Raw genomic sequence first — 27,915 nt, forward strand, 5'->3', positions numbered from 1 at the left:
CGATCCTCCCTCCCTCCCGCCGGCGGTGGCACCCGCCGCTCCTCCTCCTCCCGCCGCCCCGCCCCGCCGCCATGCGGCCCCCGCCCGGCTCCGCCCGCCCGGCCGGTGCCGCGGGCGCTTATCCCGCCGCGCTCCTCGCTGCCGCGCGGGCGCGGAGGGGAAGCCCCACCGCAACAGCCACCGCAACAGCGGCTGCTGAGTCACGGCCTGGGTTTCATCCCGCTCCGTCACCTCACCCTTCTTCGTCTCCTCCTCATCCCCCGCGCCACCGCCCCCCGCCCGGCTGCCGGCTCCAGCAGCGCGGTGCCGGCGGCGATGCCCGCCCCGCTGCCGGGGGGAGAGGCTGCCCGGCGCTGCCCGGCCCCTCGCCGCTCGTCGCAGACCCGCGCACGCACAGGGGCAGCCGGGTGCCTGAGCCATGATTGCCGCGGCTTTCCTGGTCCTGCTGAGACCCTACAGCATCCAGTGCGCCCTCTTCTTGCTCCTGCTGCTGCTGGGCACCATCGCCACGATTTTATTCTTCTGCTGTTGGCATCGCAGGCTGCAGAAGGGGAGGCATCCCATCAAATCCGTCTTTTCGGGTCGCTCAAGGAGCCGAGGTAAGACGGTGCTGGTACCCGAGAGTGGGGGGGGAGGGTGGTGCTGTGTCTGTGCCCCCGGCCCATCTTATGCCATCCCATCCCGCGGTTTCTGCCGGCGGAGGGCCTCTCTGCCTCGGGTTAGCCGGGCAAAGGCTGTAAAGAATACCCATGCCGAGCCCAGGACTGCGGCAGCCTTGTCTCCACCCATCCCTTGGCGAAACCTGGGCCGGAGAGAGAAGCGAGGGGCTGGGAAGCCCCCCAGGCCTCCCTGGGCTCTCAAGTGCAGCAGAACTTTATGCTCAACTTCTTCCCGATGAATTAAATATAAATGTCGGGCGGAGCTGCCGGCTGCGCCGGGAAAGCCAGACCCCGTCCAAGGATATGCGCCAAAGGGCGAGCGAGTAGACAGAAGCATTAGCCAGAGCGAAACCCGAGGTGGAGCTGGTGGAGCCTGTGTGTCTTTCTGCTTCTCTTCCAGATGCTGTCATGAGAACTCATCACTTTCGCTCTGAGGTAATTTATTTAGCACGCAATTTCAAGGTCAGAAGTTGTTCTCTTTACCTGAGTACATGTTCTCATGTTCTTTTGTTGATGAAATCACATAGCAAACTTTTCATTTTGCATGAAATCTATAATGTCCTCCTTCATTTCTTGTTTGTTTTTCCCTACACAAAGTGTGAGCTCTTCCTTCATATTACTTTAACCGGCCTGCTGATTCCTGTCATTTCCAAAGCAATTGGCTCCTTCAGGAAGAGCTGTGCCTGCTGTATGTGCCAGACCTCCCTCTGTCCAAAATGCATCCCTGAGCCCAGTTACAGCCTGCATTGTCAACACATACAGCGCTAGTGGGTTTTGCCTGCAAAGCTTCCCCTTTCTCGCTTTGCCGCCAGCTCTCACCTGTGCCTCACTCTTTGTCAGGGAAGTTGCCTGGCTGGCTTGGATGCTGCCGGGAGATCCAGGAAGGATCCAGATTACAAGCCTGCTCAGCAGGCGCTTCATTTCATGACTCTGTATTCATAGCTCAGGGGAATCAGAACTCTTAGATGGCAGTGCTAGAAGTATAACGTGAAACCCAGTCACTTTCTAGGGATTCTGAATTAGGAGATAATTGCTGGGAAGATATGGAAAATAATACTTGATCTAGTATATACTTTGTTTCCATGCTGCCTTGTAGAGCTTCTGTCTAGATGTTTCTCTTGCCTGGTTTCCTGCTATTGATTTAAGATGTATCTTCATGGTATTGACTGTTGTTCTGGATGCCTTGAGAGTGAGTTATGCATGAAAATGATCTTTTGGGTTAGATTCTTCTTCTTCACCTGCTTGTGGGTGAGAAAATTACCCAATTATGAGCAATGTTTTCAGAAGTAGTGTGCATGTAATACATCTTTGCAACGTGCTTTACATTGGCAATTTGCTTTAAACTTCTTACTATTTTGAAATTTGTATGCACTGTCACCAAAAGATGATCTAGGGAGCATCCTATCTTTAACCCATGCAGAGTCTGATTTTGTTACTGACTGAACAGGGCTGCACTAAAACCATGAAACAAACGTGTCCCTTTGTAATTCAGAAGTTGTTTTTTCGTTATGTAGTTCCTCCAATATGAAATACTTGGTTTCCACATAAAGTTTTGTTAGTGTTGAGACTAGGCAGAGGTGAAGTTTTATTTGTAATGCCCTTTTAAAATCTATGTTGTCCTGTATGGTGAATCTTAAAAGGGAAATTTGCAAATTCACTAGTTTATTTTTATTACTCTAGCATGTGGTTATTTGCATATCACCCAGCTAGAAATAGACTAATTTAAAATATTTCGTAGAAGTTTCCATTTACTGCAGTGTGCTGGAATCAACCCGTAAGAACTGTTATATTCTCTCATAGTTTTCTACATTTTGTTTAGACAGGTTAACACCAGTGCTAATAGTCTAAACTGCCCTTTTAAGTAAGTGGTGTGGAGCTGATTTCCTCATCACTATCTGATAATAGACTTTCAATTTTTAAGAGAAAACGATGACTCAATTTCCACTTCTTTTTCAAGCAAAACCTTATTTTAATAAATCTAATTGAGTGGATCAATAACAAATTGCAGGCATACGCCCATGAAAATATTGGCAGCATTATCTGAAACAGAGTTAGGCATTCTCATTCTATATCAGCAGAAAACATTATGCGCTTCCAATTCCAATAACATGTTCATGAAAGCAAAGCATATAGGCTTTGCATAATCCCCATCTCTCTCCCCTCCCCACCCTCCCAAAGAACATAGCATCTCAACTTCAAGTTTATAGCACAAGTTCCATCTGCTAGCTTCTACTATGCTCAGTTGTTTGTCAGGTGCAGTGATAAGTGGTGTTTCTTCATGATAATAAAAGATAATGAAAATAGGTTGATAGTAAATAGGAGTGGGTTGGCATTCATCTCCTGAGAGCTGGGTTCAAATCTGACTTAGATCACACGTGAACATGCAGGTGGTCTAGAGGCAGTGCACAGAGAATTATAATTGCCCTATCTACAGAGCGGTTGGCAATTCCTGCATGATTGGCTGCCTGCCAGGAAAGCCTTATATTTGGAAAAATAGATGTGTAGCAAATTTATGTTGAGATTCTTTGCCAGAGCGGTAGCTCTCGTGGTGCATTCCGACATTGTCTTTGTCTATATGCAATGAGGATTATTTAATTCCTTTCCTTTAGAACTGAATCCCACATTAAAAAAATTAGACCCCATACTATGGGAGGGTAAACACTAAATAGATTTCAAGATGTATTTATGACCCTTTTCAGCTCTTCTGTTCTGAAATTTATATCCCACCAGTAAACTGAATCCACAAATAGTCCATTTTTGAGGGTCTTGATTTTGAATGTCTGTGCAAAAGACCTCACTTGGAGTATTGAGACCTCACTTGGAGTACTGTGTACAGTTCTGGTGTTCTCAACATAAAAAGGACATGGAACTGTTGGAACAAGTCCAGAGGAGGGCCATGAGGACGATCAGGGACTGGAGCACCTCCCGTATGAAGATAGGCTGAGAAAGTTGGAGCTGTTCAGCCTGGAGAAGAGAAGGCTGCGTGGAGACCTCATAGCAGCCTTCCAGTATTTGAAGGGGGCCTATAAGGATGTTGGGGAGGGACTCTTCATCAGGGACTGTAGTGACAGGACAAGGGGTAACGGGTTAAAACTTAAACAGGGGAAGTTCTTTGCTGTAAGGGTGGTGAGACACTGGAATGGGTTGCCCAGGGAGGCTGTGAATGCTCCATCCCTGGTGGTGTTCAAGGCCAGGCTGGACAGAGCCTTGGGTGACATGGTTTAGTGTGAGGTGTCCCTGCCCATGGCAGAGGGGTTGGAACTAGATGATCTTAAGGTCCTTTCCAACCCTAACTATTCTATGATTCTAAAACATGCCCCGTTATTATAGAGCAAAAGTCTATGCAGAAATTCCTTATTGTAGATTTAACTTAAATACTCGACCCCCTGCCTCAAAAAGAGTTAAGTTTGTGTGAATCATTAGGAATATAAAGTAGGTTAAATTCTATCTTTATTAGAGGTACTTCATAACAGAAAAATGTACCAGCACGAAGATGTGAGAGTTTACTGCGATAGTATAGCAGCCTCTTCACCTCCCCACTAGTATTTATTTACTACTATCTGAAGTTTGTTAGGCCTGTTCTTTAATACATTCTTTTTTATTGCAATCATTTAAGTTCATTAGGACTATAACTGCTCTTAAGATTTCTCCATCCTCCAGGTACTATAGGTACTCCATGAAGTCGCATAGGAATCACACCCAGAATAGTTAATGTTTCTAATCCAAGGGAGACCTAGATATGCCATGGCTGTAAAAAGAAAACAAGTAAATTTCCAAAGGCAATATTTATTGCTTACATGACAAATCAGACTTTGATGTAGCTGTTTGTGCTAGTCTCTCTTTCTTTTGAGAATCAGTTGTTAAATGAAATGTCTGGGCTTCATGAAAACAGTGCCAGAATAACAATACAGCTTCATGAGAGTTTTATCAAAATAGGGACTATGATCCATTGTTGGTGGTATTATTATTATTGTTAATTATTTTTCCTTGTATATTCAAAAATGTGAATGTTATCAGTGATTCACCAACTTCTCATGCTCTCTGTAGAGTTGGTTTTTTTTCGTGAAGTATAGGAATTTTCTCTGAGTACTTTGGGGTTTGATGTATTTCAGTGTTTAGCATCTTACACTTTACAAAGAGGTCAATGTCTTCTGTACCTTACAATTGAAAGGCATTGCTTAGTGTGTTTGTGTTGCCACTTCTTTCTGAATTAGTTTTCCTTATTGTCGAAGCCTCAGCAGTCATGGGATTATGTCAGATTTTTTTACCTTTCAATTAAAAAGGAAGTACACTTTTAGCCCTTAGGCTGGAAGGAATTAGTCCAAATAGTATAATTCTCAAAATCTTTGGATTTGAGGTAAGAACTGGTGAAAAGGAAGTTTCTCATTTAGGATCTTGAAATGGTTTTATGAGATTGTGAAGGGATACTTGATAGTTTTCATACTATTGGGAAAAATCACCAGATTTATACATCTTATCCTGATTCCTTCCTCTGAGCATTTCAGTTTTCCTTTATCTTACCTTCAAAATTAGAAGTACTGTGATCTCAAGAACTGAAGGTATTGATGTCAGTGGGTGGTCATGACTTGTATGGTATCTTTTTGTATTTATTTAATTTTGACTCATATATTTTGGGCAAGTTTCCTGTGAATGTTTCCACTGAGACCTACAGGTATAAACCTACTAGGAAGCAAATCCATAGAAGTTTTACAGTCTGCTGTAAATCCCGACTTCACCTAACCCAGGTGCATGTCTGGTGGGACGAAGTAGGGCAAACAGGAGTTGACACTTTATGGAAAGACTCTCTGGGAGGGCTGGCAGCTTGTATTAACCACAGCTGCAGCAAAGGAATAACATTTGGTCATTTCAGTTTTGCAGACCCCATATTTTACTCTAAGTACACTGAAGAGTCACTACAAGGTTATATATATACTCGGTCTATTGTTTTGAAAAGGCTGATAGTGAAATAGGTCAGCCAAGACTGATGACAATTTTTAAGAGCAAATGAATTCGCTAAATCATCCATTATGGTACAATGGATGCAAAGCTATCATACAGCAGTATCTGGTAAATGTATATGTCGACTTTGCCAACAATTGATGCCCAGAAAAAGTGTTCATAAATTTATCCCTATGCATACCTTTACCATAATCGTCCCCCTTCTGAGGTTGATTGTGAGACAGTTGCCTAAAAATAGTTCTAGACATCTTACAAAACAATAATGAATAATCTTTGAAGAGTTGTACCATAATTCATCCTGAGCATTGCAGTTATTTATAAACTGCTCCAGATATGTAGAGATCCAGTAAAAAGACAAATGTGCAGACCCTCCAAGCTGAATTCTAGTCTCTTGTTTGATTGGAGGGAGTGCATTCAAGGAGCCACAGAAATGTACAGGACTAGCCAGAAAAATACATTAATTCACCTACTGAAAGGCTGTCTCATTGTCTTTGTGGAGCTGAATCAGCCTGAAAATATTTTACCTTTGTGTTCAACACGCTTTCCCCCCAGGATGTTTAAACTGTTTTTCCATTAACTCTCTAAGAGTTAAGGAACAGGTTCAAGGGAGAATAAATCAGAGACAGAAAGAAATTCTTTTCTTAAATGTATGAAAACAGTTATGAACAGGAATTAATGCAGAGCTGTAAATACAGTTTACACTGTAGAAGGACAACTCCTTCTATCTATTTTTCTTAACACGTCCAATAACGTGGCCTAGAAAGTTCACCACACTGAGCTGTTAGATGGCAGACTAGGTACTGAGATTCTGCTTACTCTCTATTGTCTGCCCATCACTGTCAGTCAGCTTTATTCACTGCAGTGCTGCCTTTAGATAGCTTAGCAAGCATCACTCTATACTGAGGAACAGCCTGTTTGGCAGTTGTATCGCAAAATATATGGCAATTCCCCAGCTGCTGCAGCAAGACCATTTGAGCTAACTCCAGAGGAGTTAATTTGGGTACCTTTACTCTCTACTATGGTGTAGTGTAGAAATGCTTGATATATTTCTATAGCCAGCTGGTTGCCTGCATCTGTATTCTAGCTTCCCACAGTCTGCAGAGCATTGAAATGCTGAGGGGATCTTCTTGGCTCCATCAGTCACCTGAGAAAGTACTGGCATCGTGTCATGGTCCACATCAGTAGTAAGGTCTTGATACACTGCATGGTGAGATCTGCATTATAAGTGAACACATCCTCAGAGTTCCCTAGCAGGATAGGGACAACCACTGCTTATAGATCCAGTACATAAAAAAAGTTATCCTTCCTATTTAGTTTCCCATTAATGCAGTTATGTCAACAACCTCCTAGCTATGATCTAAGGATTTACACATGCAGGATTCTCAGTATGTACTGTTATCTCTGGAAATGTGTGTTTTAGATGAGGCTTCAACTTTGGTGGTTTTATGCTGGTTATAGTGCAAGTTCCTTGTGCATGCCAGCAGCTGCTTGCCAGCAAGCAGAGTTCTGGTTTCGGGGGGATGCAGGTGGAGCGTGGCTTGTTGCCATCCGTTAGCATCCATGTTGTACACATGTACAGAATGAGAACTTCTAGCCACTGGTTTTAGATGAAACTAACCTCAGGTTGAAACTGTGAATTAAAACAGCTGCGGTCATACTTGTGGTGAGCACATGTATTACCAAATCTGCTGTAGAAACTCTTTTTATACAGACAGAAAGGATCATGCAGGGGTCCGTAAATGACATACAACTCAGAAAAGCTTCACCATCTACACTGATTTCTCAGTTGCTGTGGTTAGATTATTAGGGTGACAGATCAGGTTGTGGATGCCTCATCAGAAACTGCTCAGCTCTTTAGGCTGAGGGTATTAAATGAAAGAAGAGGGTAGTATGACCCCGGGGGCTGTTTTTGCTCCTGGGCTGTTACATTCATTTGCCTAGGGCATGGAAATACTACACTCTTTTCCACTCCCAGGCTTTTTTAAGGAGAGGTATGTTTTGATGTGCTATGGAAGAACCACACAGAGCAGACAAAGGGAAGTCACCTTGCTGTTTCCATGCAGGATCCTATTCAGCGGAGCTGGGCCCATTGGGCCTGGCCATGTAAAATGTGAGCAGCTACCATCCAGAGCTGTGACCTCTCCAGCTGCCCTCTGTACTCAGCAGCCTGGGGAGGTCTCAGGCTCTAAGGAGGGCTTGCTTGGGCCCCTCCAGCTCTTCTGGGCAAGGACTCAGGACTGTGTGGCAGAGATGCTTGAGCAGGTCATCAGGCCCACATCTGATGTGACTGATCTTGACCTAGTGCTAGCAAAGCTGGCTTGGTTTTGGTCTGATGGCTTGTGCTTCTAGCTCCCCTGCAAGGCTGGGTGCCTGTTATCTGGGTACTTCTGCCATCAAAAGTGTCTGAGCCCCTGCCGTGCTCCCTTGTGCCCTACTGTCTTGCATTAAGGAGCGTCGGAGGCTTCCTATTCCTGTCTCATCAGTGGAAATGAAACATGAGTTACAGCTCAAGTGCGAAAAAACCACATCAGCTATGGAAGCTAACTGTGGTTGACATTTGGGCAAAGACACGTTTCTTGCAAGTTCTGCCAATGTCCTTATTGCCCCTGTCCACTCAGCTGCTTAAATCTAGCACATGTCTTCCGGATGGCAGTGTGAACAGTGCAGACTGGAAGTGAAACACAGTTCTTACAAGACTTAATTTATGATTGTCTAAATTGATAGCTAGCTAACTATACTGAAATACTTAATCACAGCAGACTGAGGTATTGTATTTATTCTCCTCCTTTGTTCTAGAGAGAACAAAATGATACAACTAGGTCAAGGCACCTAATCTGATGCCGCAACCTTCCTGCATGTGAAGCACAGCAGGAGTTGGAAAGTGACTTTGCAGAAACAGCATCCTCTTATACAGCATTATAAACTCTCTGTAGGCATTTACAGTTTTAGTCTGTAGAGCTACTCAGCTGACCTGGTGTAGGTGTCTGCTTCAGGATGAGCTGAAAGGGGTCTTCAGGCCTCACTGAATATATCCACTAAATCTTTCATTGGCTACAAGAGGAGCTCAGAATAGTTGCTTCTGAAGGAGAGACACATTCAGATCTGTTGTTGGTATCTGAATCTAGGCATCTTAATAGATATCTGAATTCCACCCTAGGTATCTTTTTTTAAAGTATATGCCTGTTAAGTCTCTCATCAGTTTTGTATCTGTTTTATGCTTGACAAAGTGCAGACCGATCTTCACGTGCTGTGGTGGCATAAATTCTATTACCAGTTTATGCTTCAAAGAAACACCCTGGGCAGAGGAGAGTAATTTATTTGTGCCAGGTATCAGGCAGCACCTGCACGGTTTAGCGATCTGTGCATTTATTTCTTATTCTCCTCCTTACTGTATTTTTAATATTGAAAGTTAATTCTTTATGGCAGATTTTTGATGTATACTGTACGCTGCCCTAGTTGAGGAAAAGTGATGAGATGGAGAACAGAGGAAGCAGGGGTTTAATAGGGATGTGCTTGGAGAGTGTGCTAGTGCATTCTAAATCAAACTTTCCCTTGCAGACCACTGATTAAGCAGTACTCAGATTTATTTTTGTTCTTAAATTATTGTTCAGTTTCTACAGAAGGCTTGCAGTGCCCTGAGGTAATGGTGAAGGAACTGGGACAAGCCATTGCAAAGGCAAGACAGCTGTGGAAGGCTGCAAGCCTTCTTGTCAGAGAATGATAGAACTGCTTGGAGAACAGGCCAGCTTCTGTGATTTATAGATTTCGACAGGAAAGAGTATTTAAAGGGTATCTTGACGCATGACTGGACATGCTATTTGGCTATTTGCTTACACATCCTCAGATTTTTCCAGTGTTACAGCCTACCTGCTTTGATAGGAAAACCCAAACGCATTGTGTAAACCAGCAGTGTAATGCAGCATGGGTTATTAAAAACTGTATTCTAAATTCACATCTAAACCCTAGGTTCACGTGAGGGCTCATATGTGTACACTTGGGGGCCCACTTAGGAAGTGGAAAGCAGGTTATTGATGATGTATTTCCTGAACTCAGTTGGAAAAGTAATCTTGTGCAGGTTATATAAAAGACAATTGCTGTTAATCCCTTTGAACGTGTGGACTTATCTTGGAATATGACACGTGCCAAGTCACAGACTTCAATATCTGAGAAACGTTTCCAGCGCTGCTTAGAGTTTAGGTTGTAGAAGATAAGAATAATATCTCCTAAAATAAATGTACGGCATGCAAAGCAGCATCAGTGAAAGCTTGTTAATGAGGGAGTGAAATGAGAAATTACATGTAAAAATCTTACATATGATGTTTTAAATCTTGATTCAGATCTTTATAGGGATAACCCTTAGGTAAGATTAAAAAATAAAACAAAACCAAAAAGCCAAGAGAACCATACAAAATTAAAAAAAAAAAAAAAAAAAGAAAAGGAAAAGTTGCAGTCTATGTTTTGAGACTTGATAGAATCAGGAAAGAGCAAATGTTGTTCTATCCTCCTTGTACATTTGTGAAGTAATATACTGTATGAGTATAGGTAATCTTCCTGCTAAGACCTAGCTTTAATTAGCAATCTTTAATAGTAAAGAGGATGTATAAGTAGTTGGAGGACTTAAGCTGAATCCTGGATTTTGGGTTGAACTTGCAGAACTGGCAATTAAATAAATGTTCTGGGGTTTTATTTGCTTCTTTGTAAGCTGAAGATATTTGGGATGGAAGTCACTATGGGAGAAGAAGGGAAATAATACAGTCTTGGTCACTTTTCAGTTTAGACCTGTTTGTACAATACAGATGCATATATATGTTTATATGTGCAGCAGGAAGGCTCTTAAATTTCTCTCCTTCAGCATGCAGGGGAATTTGATACAATAAAGTTACTTAACTGAACCTGCCTTTTTAGTTCAAGTAGGTACCTCAACTATAAGGTTTAATACTATTACAGCCTGTCTGCAAAACAGCTGAGAATCCAGCATCCTCAGAATGGTTTTGATACTACACATACTTATGCTTCCAGGCCCTAAGGTGTTGTAGGTTGCATATACTTTCATGCATACACAACCACTGCGAAAAACCTTAAAACCAAGCCCACAAAGTTGGATATTCTATCTGAGCTTCCTTTGGCTTCAATATTAATTAGCGCAAATGCAAAAGTGCATTTAATCTATGGGACTCACTCAAGTATCTGTAAAGACTGCAAACACAGTTGAGTTCTGCTGTCATTCCTCCAGTTGTGCTGAATTGTGTCTTATTGCTAGGTAGCACTTCTTCTGTGGTTTGCTGAAGTTCTGCCAGAGTGCAAACTGGGCTGCAGTCCAGTCCACTGAAGTTAATGCAAAGATTTCTGTTGACTTCAGCTGGACATCAGATAATGAACTCTTACTTCTCTTGAAGTTAGTATTTAGTGGTTCTGAAAGCACATACTGGCTGGAAAGGTTGAGTTCCAAGATTAGAATTCTGACACTCAATATAGTCTACGTAAAATAACACACTGGAAAAAATGAAGAATGAATATGGTTTCTTACCAAGCATAAAAATAATAGATAGTGTATGATGAAGGCAGTAGGGGTAGTAGAAACTAGAATGGAGAAGGAAAGGATCTGGTGAAATAATACAATTATACACTGAAAGAAAGGAGGAGTCAAAGACTCATGTCACTAAAGCAATAATGCACACATGGGGATAGCAAAGATGTATTCATATGGTGCTACTGAAGTATCAGACAAAAAATTAGGAAGAAATACATAAAAACTAAGACAGTGAAAGAAAAAGGTTCAACAGATTATCCAAAATTTCCTTGTCTGTAAATGACAGACAAGTTTTTAGGAAGTTTCAAAATTCTGGTCATTGTATTAGGAATGGGAAGAGGCAAAAATACAACAAGGGTTGCAGGTCATGACATACTTGGTTATCAAATACCAGACGACACTAAAGAAATTCTGAAGAATGGGCCAGATGAACACACATGATGTTCATAAGTGCAAGGCTGGGTATGTTATAGAGAAAAGTTGTTTCTCCACTTTATTAATATTTAAGTATATGGTCTCCAGAAAGGGCCTTTTGAATTACTTTTGACAATTAAGTGAAAACTTGGGATGGACAATATTTAAACAGAAAGAAAACATATGTTATGCTATTATATAAATGAGCAGCACACATTTATAACAGTACTGTGGTGAATTACGGGGGTCCAGTAAGAGTGACAAAAGGACAAAAAAAAAAGAGATACTGGAGAAGACTGGAATTATTTCATGTAGGTGGAAAATAAGAGAAAATATACTGATAAAATATACATAGAATGATGACTATTGTATTGAAGGCAGATCAAAACCTAGTCGTCATGGGTCTGATACATACTATCTTATTTTATATACTTACAGTATAGATGTCTACAAGCGAAGTAATCAGTTGGGTCCCCTTTATGGCCAGTGAAGAGTAAAAGATGCCATTAGGGAATGATTCATCTGACTTCAGTGGCTTGAAAGGGAACCCAGAGAGTGGAGGTCTGCTGAGCTTTGGTCAGAGCAATCCCAGTGTTTCTAGGCACAAGAAATCAGTCACTGAATCAGAGGTGTGAAGTTCAAACTTGGCTGGGTAAGAAGGTTGTTGTGTTTTTTTACAAGACCCCTTACTGTGGAAGTCATTTTACGCAACCAGTTGGTTGTGTGCTCTGGCACGTAGCATCCAGGCTTTGCAAAATTCACTGTTGGTTTGTCTGTAAGGATAAACACAACAGGTCCTTTCCTTATTACCACAATTCCTGAGAAAAAAACCAAGAAAACCTTTCAGAGAAGACTTAAAAGGATGAATTTAATCTAAAAGAGGGTGATCTCCCCAGCCTCCTTCCACAAACAGAAAACCTCCCTTGAGAGAGGTGAACTAGGCTTTGGCCCTGATCTAGCCTCCAAAGACACGTCTGTTTCTGCTGACTGTAGAGTATAACTAGGAAGATCAGTATTTGTGGATTCAAACAGACTCTGAACTGGAAGGATGCACATGAATGCTTTGGGAGAGAAGATAATCCCAGGTTCAGTTTGCCTCGTCTTTCTCTGTGATATCTAAAAACTGCTTCTGGTGGTCATCCGAGTTGTTTCTTTAAGGAAGAATACTTTGTAGTGTAAATATTTATGCAGTTATTTTAGTATTTCAAAGACAGTTTGTCTAAAAATATGTATTTGAAGTCCTGTTTGGTTTGCCTTGTTTCAGAATTTTACAGGCATAAAAATGAGTCAGAAAGTACAGTCTAGGAATGAGCAACTCCCTGTCAGTGCTGAGAACAAGAAAAGGTTTGTCACTGTCCAGTGACACAGCATTCACATGATACTGGAAACTACAGATTGCTTAACAGTGTTAGAACAACCTCACTGAGTTCCTTGTGTGACTTAAAAATCTCTAGTGTTTTCTCAGTGATTTGGTCTCAGGTGGTGTACTGTGCCTCCCTGAGTATTTTGTAATTGTTTTGTGCACTGCTCTGTGCATTGATTTAACCTCTAAACCAGACATTTGTGCAATTTTTGCCTTTTAAAAAATTCTGATTGCCTTATTAATCTGTAAGTTTTCCATTTTGGGTTCAAATGCAGGATAAATAACACAGCTGACACAAGAAGCATCTATTCATTCCATTGCTGAGAAGTCATTGCTGGTCTTTCTAGTTTTGCATTGAGGGAAGGAGCCGCAGCTTTTGACTACCAAATGTTTGATTACCAAATTGTGACATTTTCCAGATCTGGGTTTTCACTCTGGCAAAGCCTTACTGCAGGCATGAGTAAGCATTTTGGGTTTTGGTTTGAGGACTCTGCCCTTGTAACATCTTTGTTGATATGGAATTAATTTTCCACCTGAAATCATGATCCTCTGCCTTTATTGCATTATAATCCTCCCGAGAGCAACCATTTGTGATACTGTGGGCAGATTATGACTTCAAGTGAAGAATAAGCTTCAGCAAACAGAAGCAGATGAGCTCTTAAAGAGATAAAGATCCCATTTTCTTGCTACTAATAAACAGCAAAAGTGAAAAAATATATAAACTACAAGGGAGAAGCACTGTCTATAAGGAGACTTTTCTGGAAGATGTAAGTGACTTTTTCATATTGAAACGTAATCAATCAGTAAACCTTCAAGTATTTTGAGGTGCAGTTACTCAGTGAGACAGACCCACATACTTGAATCCCTATTTGGCATTCATTTCTAAGCACTTTTAGAGCTGCTTAGCTTCTACCAAATTCTTCTGTTACATAAACATGCTTTCCCAAAGAGTTTTATCCAGCTAATGGGGATGGGAGTATGGTGAGGGAGCAGCTGCAGCACAGGATATATATCCAGGCCTCAGCCAGTAGCCATCATCTGTAAATGAATCATAATGAATTTAATGTGTAGAAATCACTTCTGAATTCCGAACTTGGAATAGATTTGCTGTGTATTTTGGTCTCCTAAGGAATATCTTCTTTTACTATGGAATAATCCCAGATGCACACTAATATTTTTTGTGAAAGAAAATTTCCACAAGAAGTAAGCTCTGTAATAGCAGGCTCTCCGTGTTGTATTTTGCCCCTGTCATCCTGAACAGGCCTAGTATCCTGTTGAATGATACATTTTAAGCATGTGTTAGGATTTCACAGTGTAGAAAGAAAATGTGGCAATAAGTTTTCCCATTGCAATAGTGTGGCAGAGTATTTGTCTCACAGAGTTACATCTTTGAAATTTTAGAGGTCTTCCTAAACCCATGCAGGTCTGCTGGCTTCAGTGGCTTCCATTATGCTGCTTGTGTCAGCTGATACGGACAATTTCCTGCTCCAATTAAGATACAGGGAGCTGAAGTCTGGCCATACCTGTAGTCTGAATGACTATTGCTTCAGTAGAATAGGAGGCATCAGAAAAAAGGGTTCAGGAAATTTTGGCCGTATCTTTCCATCCTATGTATTTTGTAGCCATGATTCACCACATACATGAACCTCCCAGATGGACTAAGCAGAGTTGGGCTCTATTCCTGTCCCTCTTATCCAGTGTTCATGAGCAGAAGATTGTTACCTGAAAGTTATTTCACCTTGGCACTTCAACCTTTTCACATCATCTGTTGCATGCAAATGTATGTCTGTAGTAATTATTAGCATGTGTATGTAAATACATGTTTGTGTGTTTTGGCTATTTAGGAGTATATTTACTTAATGGAGCACACCTTTAAATAATGAAAATAGCTGCATGTCTCTGAGTGTCCAGAACAGACTGCACTCTCTTCCCTTGCAGTTTCATGAACATTACAAGAGTAAATCCAGTTTAGTCAGAGCCATACTTCTGAATTTTGATTGCTTCAATTTACCAATGTAACACAACATTTTAGCATAACCTTTTTGTGCTGATTTCCTAATTAAAACAAAACAGAAAAAAAAGGCAAAACAAAACACAAAAAACAAAAGCTAAGAGTAGGGTGAAAAAAGAACAGCAGGCTTATATGGAAATGTATTGCTCCCACTAGTTTTGAGCTGGCAGGAACTCAGGGTATTTAGATTCATAGCATACATTTCTGCAGTTTTAGCTAAAATCTCCCCTTGTAGAAGCTTGTTTCTTTATATGGACAAGCCATTTCTGGGGGCTGGGTTTGTGGCATAAAGACTTCAGCAGACATATGGCAGTGTTCAAGGCCAGGTTGGATGGAGACTTGGGTGAGAGGGATTAATGTGTGGTGTCCCTGCCCATGGCAGGGGGGTTGGAACTAGATGATCTTAAGGTCCTTTCCAATCCTAACTATTCTGTGATTCTGTGATTTTACTAGAAAAAGAAAAGAAGGTAGAAAATTAGGAATTGTTGCATCTATTCTTGCTTTTGAAAGGGAGTAGAGTCCTTTAACTGCAGACTGTCATGAAGGACATAGATTTGGCTCACTTATTCTGAAAGCTGACGTGACTAAGTGAATTAAGTTCTTATTTACAACCTGGCCAAATTTGATATCAACCAATGTTTTATCCAGTACAAATGATGCATGGCAGGCTCGTGTATGCTCATGAGGGGGACCCAGTAAAATGAGAGAATGCTCATTGTAAATACTCTGCAGGTAGCAACGGCAGGCTAGCATTCTATGTGTTGCCATTAAAGGAATTAAATTCTGTAAGGCTATGAGACATTCTGGATGATGAGATTTTCACTGCAAGCCTCTAAAAAGCATTTTTGAAGGGCAGCTTTTCCTGAGTTTAATTTGGCCAGATATACATGTATATCTCAGATGGCAGAGAAAGGCAGCATTCTGTCTTAATTATTTATTCCAAATGGTAAAGTCTCCCTTCATATCTAGCAGCATTAGAACTCTTAACAAGAACCATTAGTCATCATTAAGTGTTGCCAGCCACCAATTTTTCTCCGCTTTCATTCTCAGGAAAAAATGCACCTTTTCCAGCTCATGCTCCCTAGAACAATTTCTTTTGAGGCCAAGAATTAACCTCGAAAATAAAATAAATTATAATTTTGAATTAAATTAATAAATTATAAATTTTTAATTAGAACTGTTTAGTAATAAATAACTAAAAGCATAAGTTTATAAAGAAAAGCAAAGGAGTTACTCCTACTGGCTGTGTCAATAACACATATAATTGAGAAATAGAAAGCAAATGTGCTATTAATGGCACTTGGCAACATCTCTTTATTGTTACATGCAGTTTGCATAGATACTGTATTAATTTAGGATGAGCATGCTTGTACCTTAAGTTGTTGTTAAGATCCTGTGTGATTTTTCTGTTGTTATATGGCTTCATTCTGGGAGATGTTAAACACGATGATTGCTTTTTCTGTTACAGGGCTTTAGGTCAAGTCCTCGTCATGCTAGGAGACGTGTAGCACCTCGCCTTGAGGAAACACAACCCATAGTGGAAGCTCACCACCTAAGTGAGCAGGAAACTTCTGTAAGAAAAAGAAAAATCAAGAAAAGCAGCCGAGTACAACCAGAATTTTATCATTCTGTTCAAGTTACCCCGACTCGAAAACCTGTAAGTATTCTACCCTGAGGGATAAACAGCACTCAAAGTGTATAATAGAGGCATGTAATATAATTCTAACTTTTTGGCCATCCATATTGTCTTCCTCAATTTAAAAACCTTTTCAGTTCTCATATTCAGTGAATCTATATATAAATTTGTTAGACTGTATTTAATGCTGATGCATAACTCTAAAAATAATCTAGTTCTGAGGAGGGGTTTTTGAATTTTGTTTTTTTGTCTAATATTCAGTCTTTATTCAATATTCCTATAAGATACTTAATCTGATGGTCTTATAGGGACGTGACTTAACAGGTTTTTATAGTACATGTGAATGTTACTGAAATTCCTCACTCAGATTTATCAGAGATTCTATGTACTGAACCAAATTGATATTAAAACTCATCACTAGATACAATTTTGAGGTCTCTTATACTTTATGCAGTATTTATGATCTTTCTGCTTAACAAAGCTTGTATCAAGTCTCATCATTCTTTGCTCCTCAGCTTGATTTACACACAGTTCTTTTAATATTGATAACCTACTTTTAGTGAGGAAATACAACAATTCATTGAAACAGCTCATAACGTAAATGTGTGTAAGGATCCTTCCTGCAGATACACTTCATTTCTCCTTTTAGAAAGCTCATTGCTTTGATACATTTGCTGACTAACTTATCTGTGCCAATGTTAAGGGGCTTGAACTACTTCTATTAAGCCAGTATTAATAAAAATGTAATGACTGAGCATACCCTAAAAAAGACTATCTTGAGGTTGCTCCAACCTAACTTCCTAGATTTGTATCAGTTGAACACCAAGAATTATCAGTGGGCGCTGGAGCTGGTGTGAGAAAGAACATTCCCTAATGGAAATACGTTGCCTGAGAGAGCAAAAAACTTGTGCAAAGAAAGACAGCTGCCAACAACTGCCAGAATTTTTACCTTTTAGCAGATACATTTTGTTTCTCTGCTTTCACTTCACCACACTGCAATTTCTTCTGTTCTCTTATGCTTCTACTTAATTTTTATTTTACTCTGCTTATGTTTATGCTGTTTATGTTTATGGTTTAATTTCCTCCGGTGGATTTGTCTTCTGCTGTTTTTAAAGGATCTGTTCTTCCTTTCTTATCAACCATCTCTCTTTCACTCCCATCCTGTCTTGCTCTCTTAGACTACTTTGTCTAGCTCTGTTATTCTTACTAGGTCTCTTTTCACCAGGCTCTCCGGTATTCAGTACTTGCTTCTGGTTCTTTTCCCCCTTTGCTGTCCTTCCTTCATCTCTTCCATCATTTCCTCTATGCCTTTCTATCCCATTCCTGTTTTCTGGATTCCCTTTAATGTTTGATCATTCTTAACTTTTTTCCATGGTAGGCCTATGCTGAAGGTAAGCCTGCCTGTAATTGCTAAGGCTATTACCAACTACCACTGTTTACCAACATGGGAAAAAGTGCTGAGCTGAAGAGCTAAAGCTGTGGAAATGGTGTAAACAGCAAAACAGGCTTTGAAGAATGGATTAGTGAAGCTAAGAAAGCCCTGCTTTTCCCCAAAGTCAGTAACATGTCAGGGATTTCAGGACCAGCAAAGAAAAAAGTATAGGAATAGAACATGTGCAGTGTTACTATATAACTTCACTTTCCCATCATTTCATGGGTCTGTGCTGTGTCTGACAAGACCTACCACTGAAACAACAATAAATCCCTGATTCAGAGAAAAATTGTCTCAGTGCTGTTGCCATTGTGTCACTATCTTTAGGCAGTATATCTTTTATGCAACCATATATAGTTCCTTTGATAGCTTTTTGTTCCACAGCCTCAACGAACTCACGTTTCCACAAAAAAGAATAAATCATTATCTCTCTTAGATTACAGAAAACATAATTCACCAATTTCATTTCTCATGGACATTGTTAAGTTATTCTTAATATATTATTAATGCCATGGTGACAGGGTGAATAAGAGTCATGCCATGATAAATTACTGCAGCTTTGTGAAGTTCCAAACAGTCACAGTGTCATCCATCCTGCAGCTTGTTGCAGCTTCATTCCATGTAGTCTCAATGTCTCGAAGGTGGGGGGCTTTTGGCCTCTATCTTTGTACAGTTTTACATGATTCAGTGCCAGAAATGTTTGTTAAGCTGCATAATTTCTTTCCATTATTTTTTCCTGTTATTCCTAACTCTGCACACTTGATACACTTCAAATAAATCATCTGTTGTCTTGATGTTTACACTATGGAAATATCTGTAGGCAGCTATGGCCATGTCCTGCTTAGTCATCACATGAAAAAAAATATGTATCATGTCTGCTAACTAGGAGACTTAATTTCTCCTCATAAAACAGTCCTCTGATCATTCTCGTTGCTTTTTCCTACTTGTGCTTCTTTGTCCCTGTTTTCTGACAAGAGAGAATGGTATTTCCAAAGTAACTATAAGCCAGCCTTATGGAAAGGGTTTCCTTTGCTCCAGGAGATTTTTGAGAAATCACTCTGAAAATATGTTAGCCTGTTTTGTTGCTGTACAAGCTACATACTCAAAGACTTTTCAGATAGCTCATTAAAAGTCTTAATGGATGTCTAGATGCTAGGTTTTCTTATTCCTGCTAATTTAGATTATTTGTATTTGGCTGGTTTTGTTGTGTCTAAATCTTGTTTTGCAGTTTCCTAGCCATGGCTATAATTATCTGAATTTGCTTGGATTATTTCTCACTTCCTGCATGGCAACCTGAGTTCTTTCCAGTATTGTCCCTGATCTTGTCAGATCTAAATTAGGTGCAGTTGTGTGTATTGGAGTAATCCTGCTGAAGGCAATAATTGCTCTACTTGAAAATCTACATGAGCAGATATTTGTGGAAATAGAACATCAGTTTTCTCTGAAAATTTCATTATTGCTTTACACCTTCCAGTTCATAACATTAAATACATTTTGTCCTAATACTGATCCTTACCAGACAGAGTTCATAGCAATTTTCAGCTTATTTTATTCACCATACTGCAGTGCAACATCAACATAATGGTGTGTAGCTTACCCCTTTTATGGCATATTGTTATATCTTGCACCCTGTAGGTCACCCTCTTACTGGTGGCTGTATTATTTGTGCTGACGTTCTCTAAAGGTGACAGTTTTACATCAGCTTCACTGCGAGAGTATAGAAGCGTGCTTCGAATTTTTGAGCACGGTGAAGAGCTCTTGAGGAGAAACAGAGCTGTGTTCTTTAACTTAGCATGAATTCATGCAAGTCAAAGAAGCGTTATGTTCCGCTCTTTTCAACAGTCAGGTAGCTGATTCTGTATGGGTAGTTAAATTTCCCAAAGGTGTGAAAAGATGTGCAAAGGTCTGCTAGTGTGAGCTTGCTGCTGTCTAGCAGTACTTCTCCAGGGCAAGTTTTAAACTGGTGGTTTTATTTACAAGCATTTTGCAGATATTATCTGTATTTTAAATAGTGATCTGCTCTGAAGCAAAACTATAAAACTCTGCGTGTTATTAACAGGTTTCTTTCCTGTGCTGGCCTGGAAGGAAGAGATGGCCTTGAGTTTATGTAAACATATCTGTATCCTGAGCTGTGGGGTCAGTCAGACATACAGTTCTACCAGACTCTAATTTCATCTGTATGTCTAAGTACATAGATGAAAAGAGATGCCATCAGAGCAGTGTGTTTTGACATCTCAATTGTTAACCAGTTTGAAGGGCTCCTAAATTGCCTGAATTATGCAGCCACCAAGAATTATTTCAGATCATAAGCTGCAGTACCAAAATTTGCACTTGGGTTTGTCTTAACAGGATCACTGTAAGACATGCAGCAGATGAGGCTACAGAGATTGGGGCATAAATATACCTGGTTCCTTCACTTTGCAATGGGGAATCCCTGTTTCTACTCAAAAGCCTTGTACTTCGCACATCCAAACTTACTGGTCTATTTTGCCCCAGCACTGTAGTGACAGCATATTTTGAGATGATTATGTACTGAGTAGTGTAAAAAAAAACCCACCAAAAACAAACAAACAAAAAAAAAAACAAAACCAAAAAATGCATCTCTGAAGTAATCTACAAAGAATAAACTGACAAGTAGTGATTTCAGAAGCACTGCTTCTGTAGGTATCCCTCCATGTCTCCTAATGAACCTGTTCATAATTAAAGACTGCCCTTTGCTAAAGCAATTTAGCTCCTTAGGGGTGGGTGCAGCATTGCTACAAGTCACTACAAGGGAACAGAAAGGGAGGTCAGGTGTGTGGGAGGACACATATAGAAAATCTACTGATGTGAGCTGCTTTGTTTGGTTCCACTGAGACCACTGCCACGTGCCAAGTGAAGCTTGCACTGTAAAGACCCTAACAATGCAGGCTTGAAAGCAAAGTTTATCAGTTTCTAATGCATGTGAAACCATAAGTTGTCCCATCCATGGTCTTGTTCAGCTATCCTAGTTTTTCGCTTTTATGTTTAAGCCTTAAAACTAATGAGAAAAACAATTGTGCGAGAAAAACAATTGTGCAAGAAAAACCACTCAGGTTTTCTTTACACACCTGATACCAATTCATTTATAAAAGTCTGGGTATTAGCTGACACTTGCCTTACTAGAGATAAAATTGTTCATATAGATGAAGTTGTTCTAGGGGGCTTTTCTGGAGTTTTTAGTATGTCTCCTGAAATAGTTGCAATTTCATTTTGTTAATTTCCATTTCTTCTTAGTCTGATGTTATTTACTAGTTTTCCAACACCCTGATATACTTTACATGGTATTTGAAGGACCCAATACAGGTGACATAAAAAAAAATTAGTTATTAACCTGCACAAGACTTGGTTAATTGTAACTATTAGCGACTTAATCCATGGATTGCGTTCAAAGCTTCTTTCTTTTGAGACACCTGCTTGTGTTGATTAGTCTCCCATGAACCACATTTAGAAGCAAATATGGCAAAATATTATCATATCTTCTTTTGCCTTCAACAACGTTATTAATATTAATGTTTTCAAAACGTGTGATGAAGCTGTGAGCTACCACACTCTGTATGCATATGTGCATACACACAGGTGTGTGTGCATCCTCTGTCAGAGAAGTATGAGCACAGCCATGATGAAGAAATGCAGGGAACACATGAATTAATAAAATAAAGGAAAACAAAGACTGCAGTTTTTGCTTCAAGACTGTTATGGTTTAACCTGGCAGGCAGCTAAATGCCAAACTCGCTTCCACACACACACAGTGGGGTGGGTTAGAGAATCAGAAAAAGGGTAAAACTCATGGGTTGAGATAAAGACAGTTTAACAGGACAGAAAAGGAAAATAATAATAAAGGAACATACAAAACAAGTGATGCACAATGCAATTGCTCACCACCCACTGACTGATGCCCAGCCTGTCCCTGAGCAGCAGGCTCCCCCAGCCACCTCCCCCCCAGTTTTACTGTTCAGCATAACATCATATGGTTTGGAATACTCCCTGGGTCAGCTGGGATCAGCTGTCCTGGCTATATCCCCTCCCACCTTCTTGTACACCCCCAGCCTCCTCACTGGCAGGGCAGCTTGAGAAACTGGAAAGTCCTTGACTAAGTGTAAGCCCTGCTCAGCAACAACTGAAACATCAGTGTGTTATCAACACTATTCTCATCTTAAACCCAAAACACAGCACTGCACCAGCTACTAGGAAGAAAATTAACTGTATCCCAGCTGAAACCAGGACAAAGACCTAAAGGATATTTAATGGGCATTTTGAGAAGCTCAAGAGAGTTTATTAGGTGATTGATTTGTAAAGTTTTTAACAAGATTTAAACATCTAGCCGTGTTAAATATTTAAAATACCTCACAGAACCTATTTTAGGTGTGTATGTTCTTTGCAGATATGACTATAAATGCTAAATCTAGTCATCTTTGAAATAAAGAGAAAGTCTTCTGTGGTCATTAGGTTGACTTCAAAGGTACCTCTTCTCTTTCCAAGCATACACACACCTACCAAGAAACTGTTTGCATCTCTTTCTTGGACTGTTGTGTTTAATTACTTTTCTTATAGCAGATAATTCCCCCCGATAAATTCTTCATAAACAGTTTTGCACAAAGACTTCATTTTCCCACTGTCCTGTGAGCTTCTGTGACCTCCTCCCTTGCTGCCTACTCCTCATTTCCTCAGGGCTGCTTTTCCCTCTCCACCCTGCAGCTCATCTATTGCACTGTAGCAATTGCCAGTTTCTTCCACTCCTCCTGCCCAGCTCCTCCCAGGCAGTTTAGATTTTTAAAGGGCTTTCTTAAAGGTGTATTGCCATGAGTTGCACTACTGATTTATTTACAACTTTAAACCCACTGTTTGTTAAAACATAATGATAACATTTAAAAAATTAAATATGGAATTTAAAATTGTCTGTTTAGTGATTTTTTTTCCTATGGATGAGTTACTACAGCTGTTTAGCATAGTGCAAAAGAAACAGTTATTTGCAATAGTGCAAATAGTTACTGATGACACATCTATGTAAAAATACATAGAAATAAGCATAGCAGTAACAGGACAAATCCACATTCAGAGCACCTTAATTGACTTCGCTGCTAGCTCTTATTTGGAGAATTAAGGTAATCGGAATTAATTGTGCCCTGTTGTGGCAGATTATGCTTGTTTTGAGTATATTTACTTAGACTTACACTTGTGTGGTTGAAAATAGCTTTTTCTATGCACAGTTTCAAAGCATCCTACGCCTGCAGGCAAAGCCCTCTAACATAGGTTTTGTCTTGATAGGTAAGCTCATTCCATACAATTTTTGTCTGTATCAATTTTCATTCCCATGGGAAGTGCTTATTTACTGAAAATGGAATGAGAGCTTAAACTGGCCTGGCTGTGTTTGATCTAAAGTGTTGAGTCAAAGCTCACCCTTGGTCCTTGGAGCTGAAGCTAAGTTGCTACTAAATTAGAATTGAGTATTCCTCAACTGTTATATCAGAGAAATAGAGTTGTAATGCCCTGGCTTGAAAAATGCCTAATAGCTTTTTTTCCCCACTGTTATTTTGGCATGATTTGCATTAACTGGGGTTTTGTGTTCATTGTAAAATAATATTACATGTATGCAGTGCAGCGTCACTGGGAAATTATTTTGAGCTGTTTGGAATTTTTCCTTTTTAAATCCCAATGTCCCTTCTTAGGAAGTAATAACATAAACATAAGCTGCCAAACTGTGCTAGCATGAAAACATATTTTATGCAAGTGATCATAAATAGTAAATTCTGTATGGTAGTTGAAGGCAGAGTAAAAACAAATATTAATCAGGTCTGATTTTGTTACAGTGGTGTTGTTTGCTCAACTTAAAATGACCAGTAATTGTCTCACAGATGCATAGTAATTATAGAATCTAAATGCAGATGTTTCCTTTTCCTTCACTGCCACAGGAGTCACTCTTCAGAGTTGTATTGTGTCACATCCTACTGTGGCACATAAACAGTACATCTTTATATAGCAAGGGACTCCCTTATCCATTTGTATTTATAGATAACGCTACACATGGGTATTATGTTAAAAGAATAGTTTGGCAAAGGCAAGTATTCAAATGTAAGGAAGCTCTGGAACTGAGGTTACACGTGTGGCTTTAATTCAGTCAATTATGCAAATGCAGTGTCATACAGAATTTAACTGTATGGTGGCGTGTTTTTCACAGGATATACTCTGTATTCATCATAGGATGGAAGTGCTCTTAGGATGACTCTTATGTGTAGGAGTTCTGCTGCAGAAGTTGTAAAGCGTGTAAATGAATAAAACAGGAGATTGCAGGAAGAGAGAGGATCACTTATTTCTTTAAAAAGCACTGAGTGCTGCCTTGCAGATTGAAGGATGGGCACAAGGCCACTGTGAATGTACTGAACAATTGGCTTAAAACATTTTTGTATTCCTGTTTCCAAGTTCCTGACTCAAAGCATGTAGTTGGGTTTATAAAAGCTCTCAAGCTGCTACTCACCACTGAGCTCCATGTGTGCTGTGGTCTGAGTAGTACTGATAGCAGTTCCAGTAACTCATAAAATTGGATCCCTGACATCTCAATTTGACCTAGGTTACAAAATTGACCTCCTGGTTTCAGTTCGTACCCTGTGTAATGGGAAAGATCGTTAGTATTTGTGAAGCAGTCAAATACTACTGTAGTAATAAGCACCACAAACCAGCCTGTGAAACAGTAATTTCTTCTTTACACCAGCATTTAAATAGCATGAAGTAAATTAAGTTCTGGAGCTGCCCATTGAACACAAAGTGATGACAAATGATGACAAAACAAAATGCTGAACAGCTCTTTATGGAGTGAATATCACTTAGCATTTGCACTAAATGAGAGCAAAACACTGGGGATGTAATAGTATACAATATCATTATGGCTGCATCATGGTCAACAAACAAACAGGCTGAACTAAGGTTGCACAGTGAACCTTGAACCTTGGATTTGGTAATGTTTTGGTGCTTGACTTTGCAACCTTAAGGAAAGTATTTTAACAAGAACTTTGTATTTAATTTCCTAGTGTTGTTAAAAAAAAAAGTAAACTAAAACAAAGCTCCATTGTGTGGCTCATCACAAGGTTTTGACACTAGAAGACAGAAAATTCTGCTATTACATTTCAGTGAAAAACTGACGCTATCTGTATTCCTCCATATGACTCACTACCACAGGGGAAGAGGTATTCTTTTCTAGAGGAACTCTCAGCTATTTGCTAATGGCCAGAGTTGGAGTGAAATTTCCGTTTCCTACGAAGCTCCTGAGGGGGATGTGCTTTTGTGTGCTCATTCATCCCAAGTGTGGCTCTGTCTGTGCTGTCTCCTCTATCCTGCTCCTGACCTGCCTCTGCCCCACCGCTGGCTCCATTATTCTTCCCATTCCTCACTCCTCTGCTGAGCCTTTCTCCTCTCGCTTTGTCAGTCCTTATATCCTCCATGCCACAGCCTTGCACGACCCATCACAGTCTCACCTGGTCAGTCATCTTGTTGCTCTGAGGCACTTGTTCAATCAATCCCTTTGAATTCTGTGTCTCCTTGTGGCTTCTGGTTGCATACTCCTTAAGTACCTTCCTTGGCTCATGTCTCTCTTGTCAGAGATGTTTTCCTCACACAGTTCCTACTCTCCTCATTCATCAGAGTACTTTGTTCAAAGCCTTTTGCTGAGGCAATACCAGTTTCATGCCAGCATGTCGTATCTTTAGCTCTCCCAGCACTGATGGTTGCTAGCCCCAGCAGTTGCCTTGCAGTCCGTTTCTCCTCTAGTTTTTATCCACAGAGTATGCTGCTCCCTTGAACACTTTTCAGCTGCAGCTCCCATACTCTGCCGGACTCTGTGTTTGTCCCTCAGGCTGTTGGTCCTGGTGTATTTCTCCAGCCCTTTCCTCCAGTGCACCGGTTCCGGTGTTTGTCCTCTCTACATTCAGGCTTCTTCCTCTTGCTGCCTAAGCAGGGCTGAGCGAGTCGCGGAGAGTGTAAAAGGAAGTCTCCTGCCTTCCCCTGCTCTCCATGCTTCTTGTCTGCACTGCTATTAGACTGCAACCACAGCAGGCAACCAGCAGACAGAAAGATTAGTTTTGCCTCCATATCTCCAACCTGGAAGGATCCTGCTCTGCTCCTCGGTGGGGATGGTAGGTGTCCAGAGAGCAAAGGTAAGAGCTGCGAGGGTGGAATTCATTTGGTCAGCTTGTGATGGCGGAGTATTAGTGCAGCAGCTGTAAGACCCCGGAGAGTCTTGAGAGGCTTTCTGTAGTGCGTGCCAATCTGCAGAGATTGTCACTGAAGACATTTTAATTGATAAATTCAAACTTGTTTAAAAAAAGTAGTAATCTGGTAAAATCATGTTGTTAGTCACCTGGGCCCTAGGAATAGTTAGATCAAACTATTTACCGTTGCAAAGAAGGATTGCTAGCAGATGAAGAGAGATTAAAAGATGATTTGCTCTGCAAAACCAAAAAGGCTCACAGGAGGTACCGTGAAGGCTATGAACACATCAGGGAAGCAAAAAAGTTATTGAGGGAAATGAATAATGGTGGTTGCAAGAAAACAAAAGACCAGGAATAAGTTTTGGGTGGCAACTAGAGGAAGAATACTTGTAACCAAGAGAGTAGTAGGTTCTGGAGCAGCTTTCTTGGCAGAGCAATGAGATGAAACCCAGATTTTAAAAGGTTTACTTTGTACTTCCTGATGCCATATTTATATCTCAAAGACTTATCACTCTGAGAAATGTAGATAGATTTTTAATGCAGATGGCAAAAACCCTATGTGTAGCTTAAAGAACGTTCATATTTGAAGTATCCATCCTAAAAGCTAGAGTCTTCTCAAAAAAGATCACTGGGGTATTTTTTTAGTGTTGACAAATAGCTACTGGATGTTTTCATCATCGTGCTCTCAGGCTTCTTAGTCAGCCTTTGTCTAATATTTTTCAAGAAAATTCAGCCTTGGGCAGGGAATATTTTCAACCAAACATGATAAAAGGCAACTTAAAACGGATTTTGTGAGAGAAAAGGATCCGATAATTATTAACAGTATTACTAGTGTTGTGTAATTAGAAGAACTGTGCTTTCAAATAGTTATATGTGGATTGATTGCTTGATCAAGTCTTGAAACTTTGTTTAAAAACATGGGATTGAAACAGTTTGAAAAGAACAAATTAATGTTTCATTTTATAAGGAGGGAAACTTATCAGTCAGTTGTTACTAAAAGCAGAATATCAATACTACTGGTTTAGATTTTCATTATGTCTTTAAAAAAAATGTTCTTAGTCCTCCTTTTATTTTTTTTTCTTGAAACCAATCTGTGCCTATCTGAGATTCAAAAGCTACTTAGAACTTCAGTTTGTTCCTTGCTGTTCAGAGTACTTTCATACTCTGATATACCTTTTATGGCAGGAATAATTTGGTTTGCTATTAAAACATACATAACATAATGCAATCTACAAGGAAAGGTTGAGGAGGCTGAGGGAAGTATTTGAAGATATATGATTTCTTATTCCAGACTCTTCCCCTGTTACATGGTTGTCCTTGAAGGCATAGTAAGCAGATACCCCTGTGCCTTCCTCAAATCTTAGTTGTTCTGTCACATTATTCTCCTTTGTGTCTGGCAGACTGGGTGATATGAATGGATGCAAGAGAGCTGCAATTAAAAATTGATACAAAGCTTATTTTTAGGTAATGGGAAGGAGTTTGGTTTTTTTTTTGTTTTTGTTCGTTATATACAGCAGTTATCTAAGGTAGATGCATTTTCTTTTACAGAAATTATTCACAATTTTGAGATCATGAAATCCTGACATTTTAGGTATTAATATTTACGAAGCATTAATCTTGAAACAAAGATAATTATAATGGAAGTAACACTTACATGTTGCTGATGGTTTTATCATTAAACTCAAATACCTA

At 40.1% G+C, this 27,915-nt stretch overlaps 1 protein-coding gene and 1 long non-coding RNA gene across 2 annotated transcripts in view; one reads left to right on the forward strand and one right to left on the reverse strand.

The window, feature by feature from the left end:
* Window positions 1-183: 183 nt before the first annotated feature.
* The window catches only part of DST (dystonin), a 297,096-nt gene continuing 269,364 nt past the window's right edge, over window positions 184-27,915 (forward strand). The window contains 4 exon segments of the mRNA XM_065681484.1: window positions 184-570; window positions 572-599; window positions 1,060-1,094; window positions 16,405-16,593. Coding sequence (XP_065537556.1) covers window positions 316-570; window positions 572-599; window positions 1,060-1,094; window positions 16,405-16,593 — 507 coding nt within the window. The 5' untranslated portion in view covers window positions 184-315.
* LOC136015486 (uncharacterized) lies at window positions 12,013-26,304 on the reverse strand. Its single transcript, XR_010613234.1, has 4 exons — window positions 25,492-26,304; window positions 24,498-24,625; window positions 16,310-16,507; window positions 12,013-12,159 (listed from the first exon to the last, which is right to left on the reverse strand). It is a non-coding gene; the product is annotated as an uncharacterized LOC136015486 (long non-coding RNA).

Source organism: Lathamus discolor, chromosome 5 (genome assembly GCF_037157495.1).
Source record: "Lathamus discolor isolate bLatDis1 chromosome 5, bLatDis1.hap1, whole genome shotgun sequence".
Taxonomy (NCBI): domain Eukaryota; kingdom Metazoa; phylum Chordata; class Aves; order Psittaciformes; family Psittacidae; genus Lathamus; species Lathamus discolor.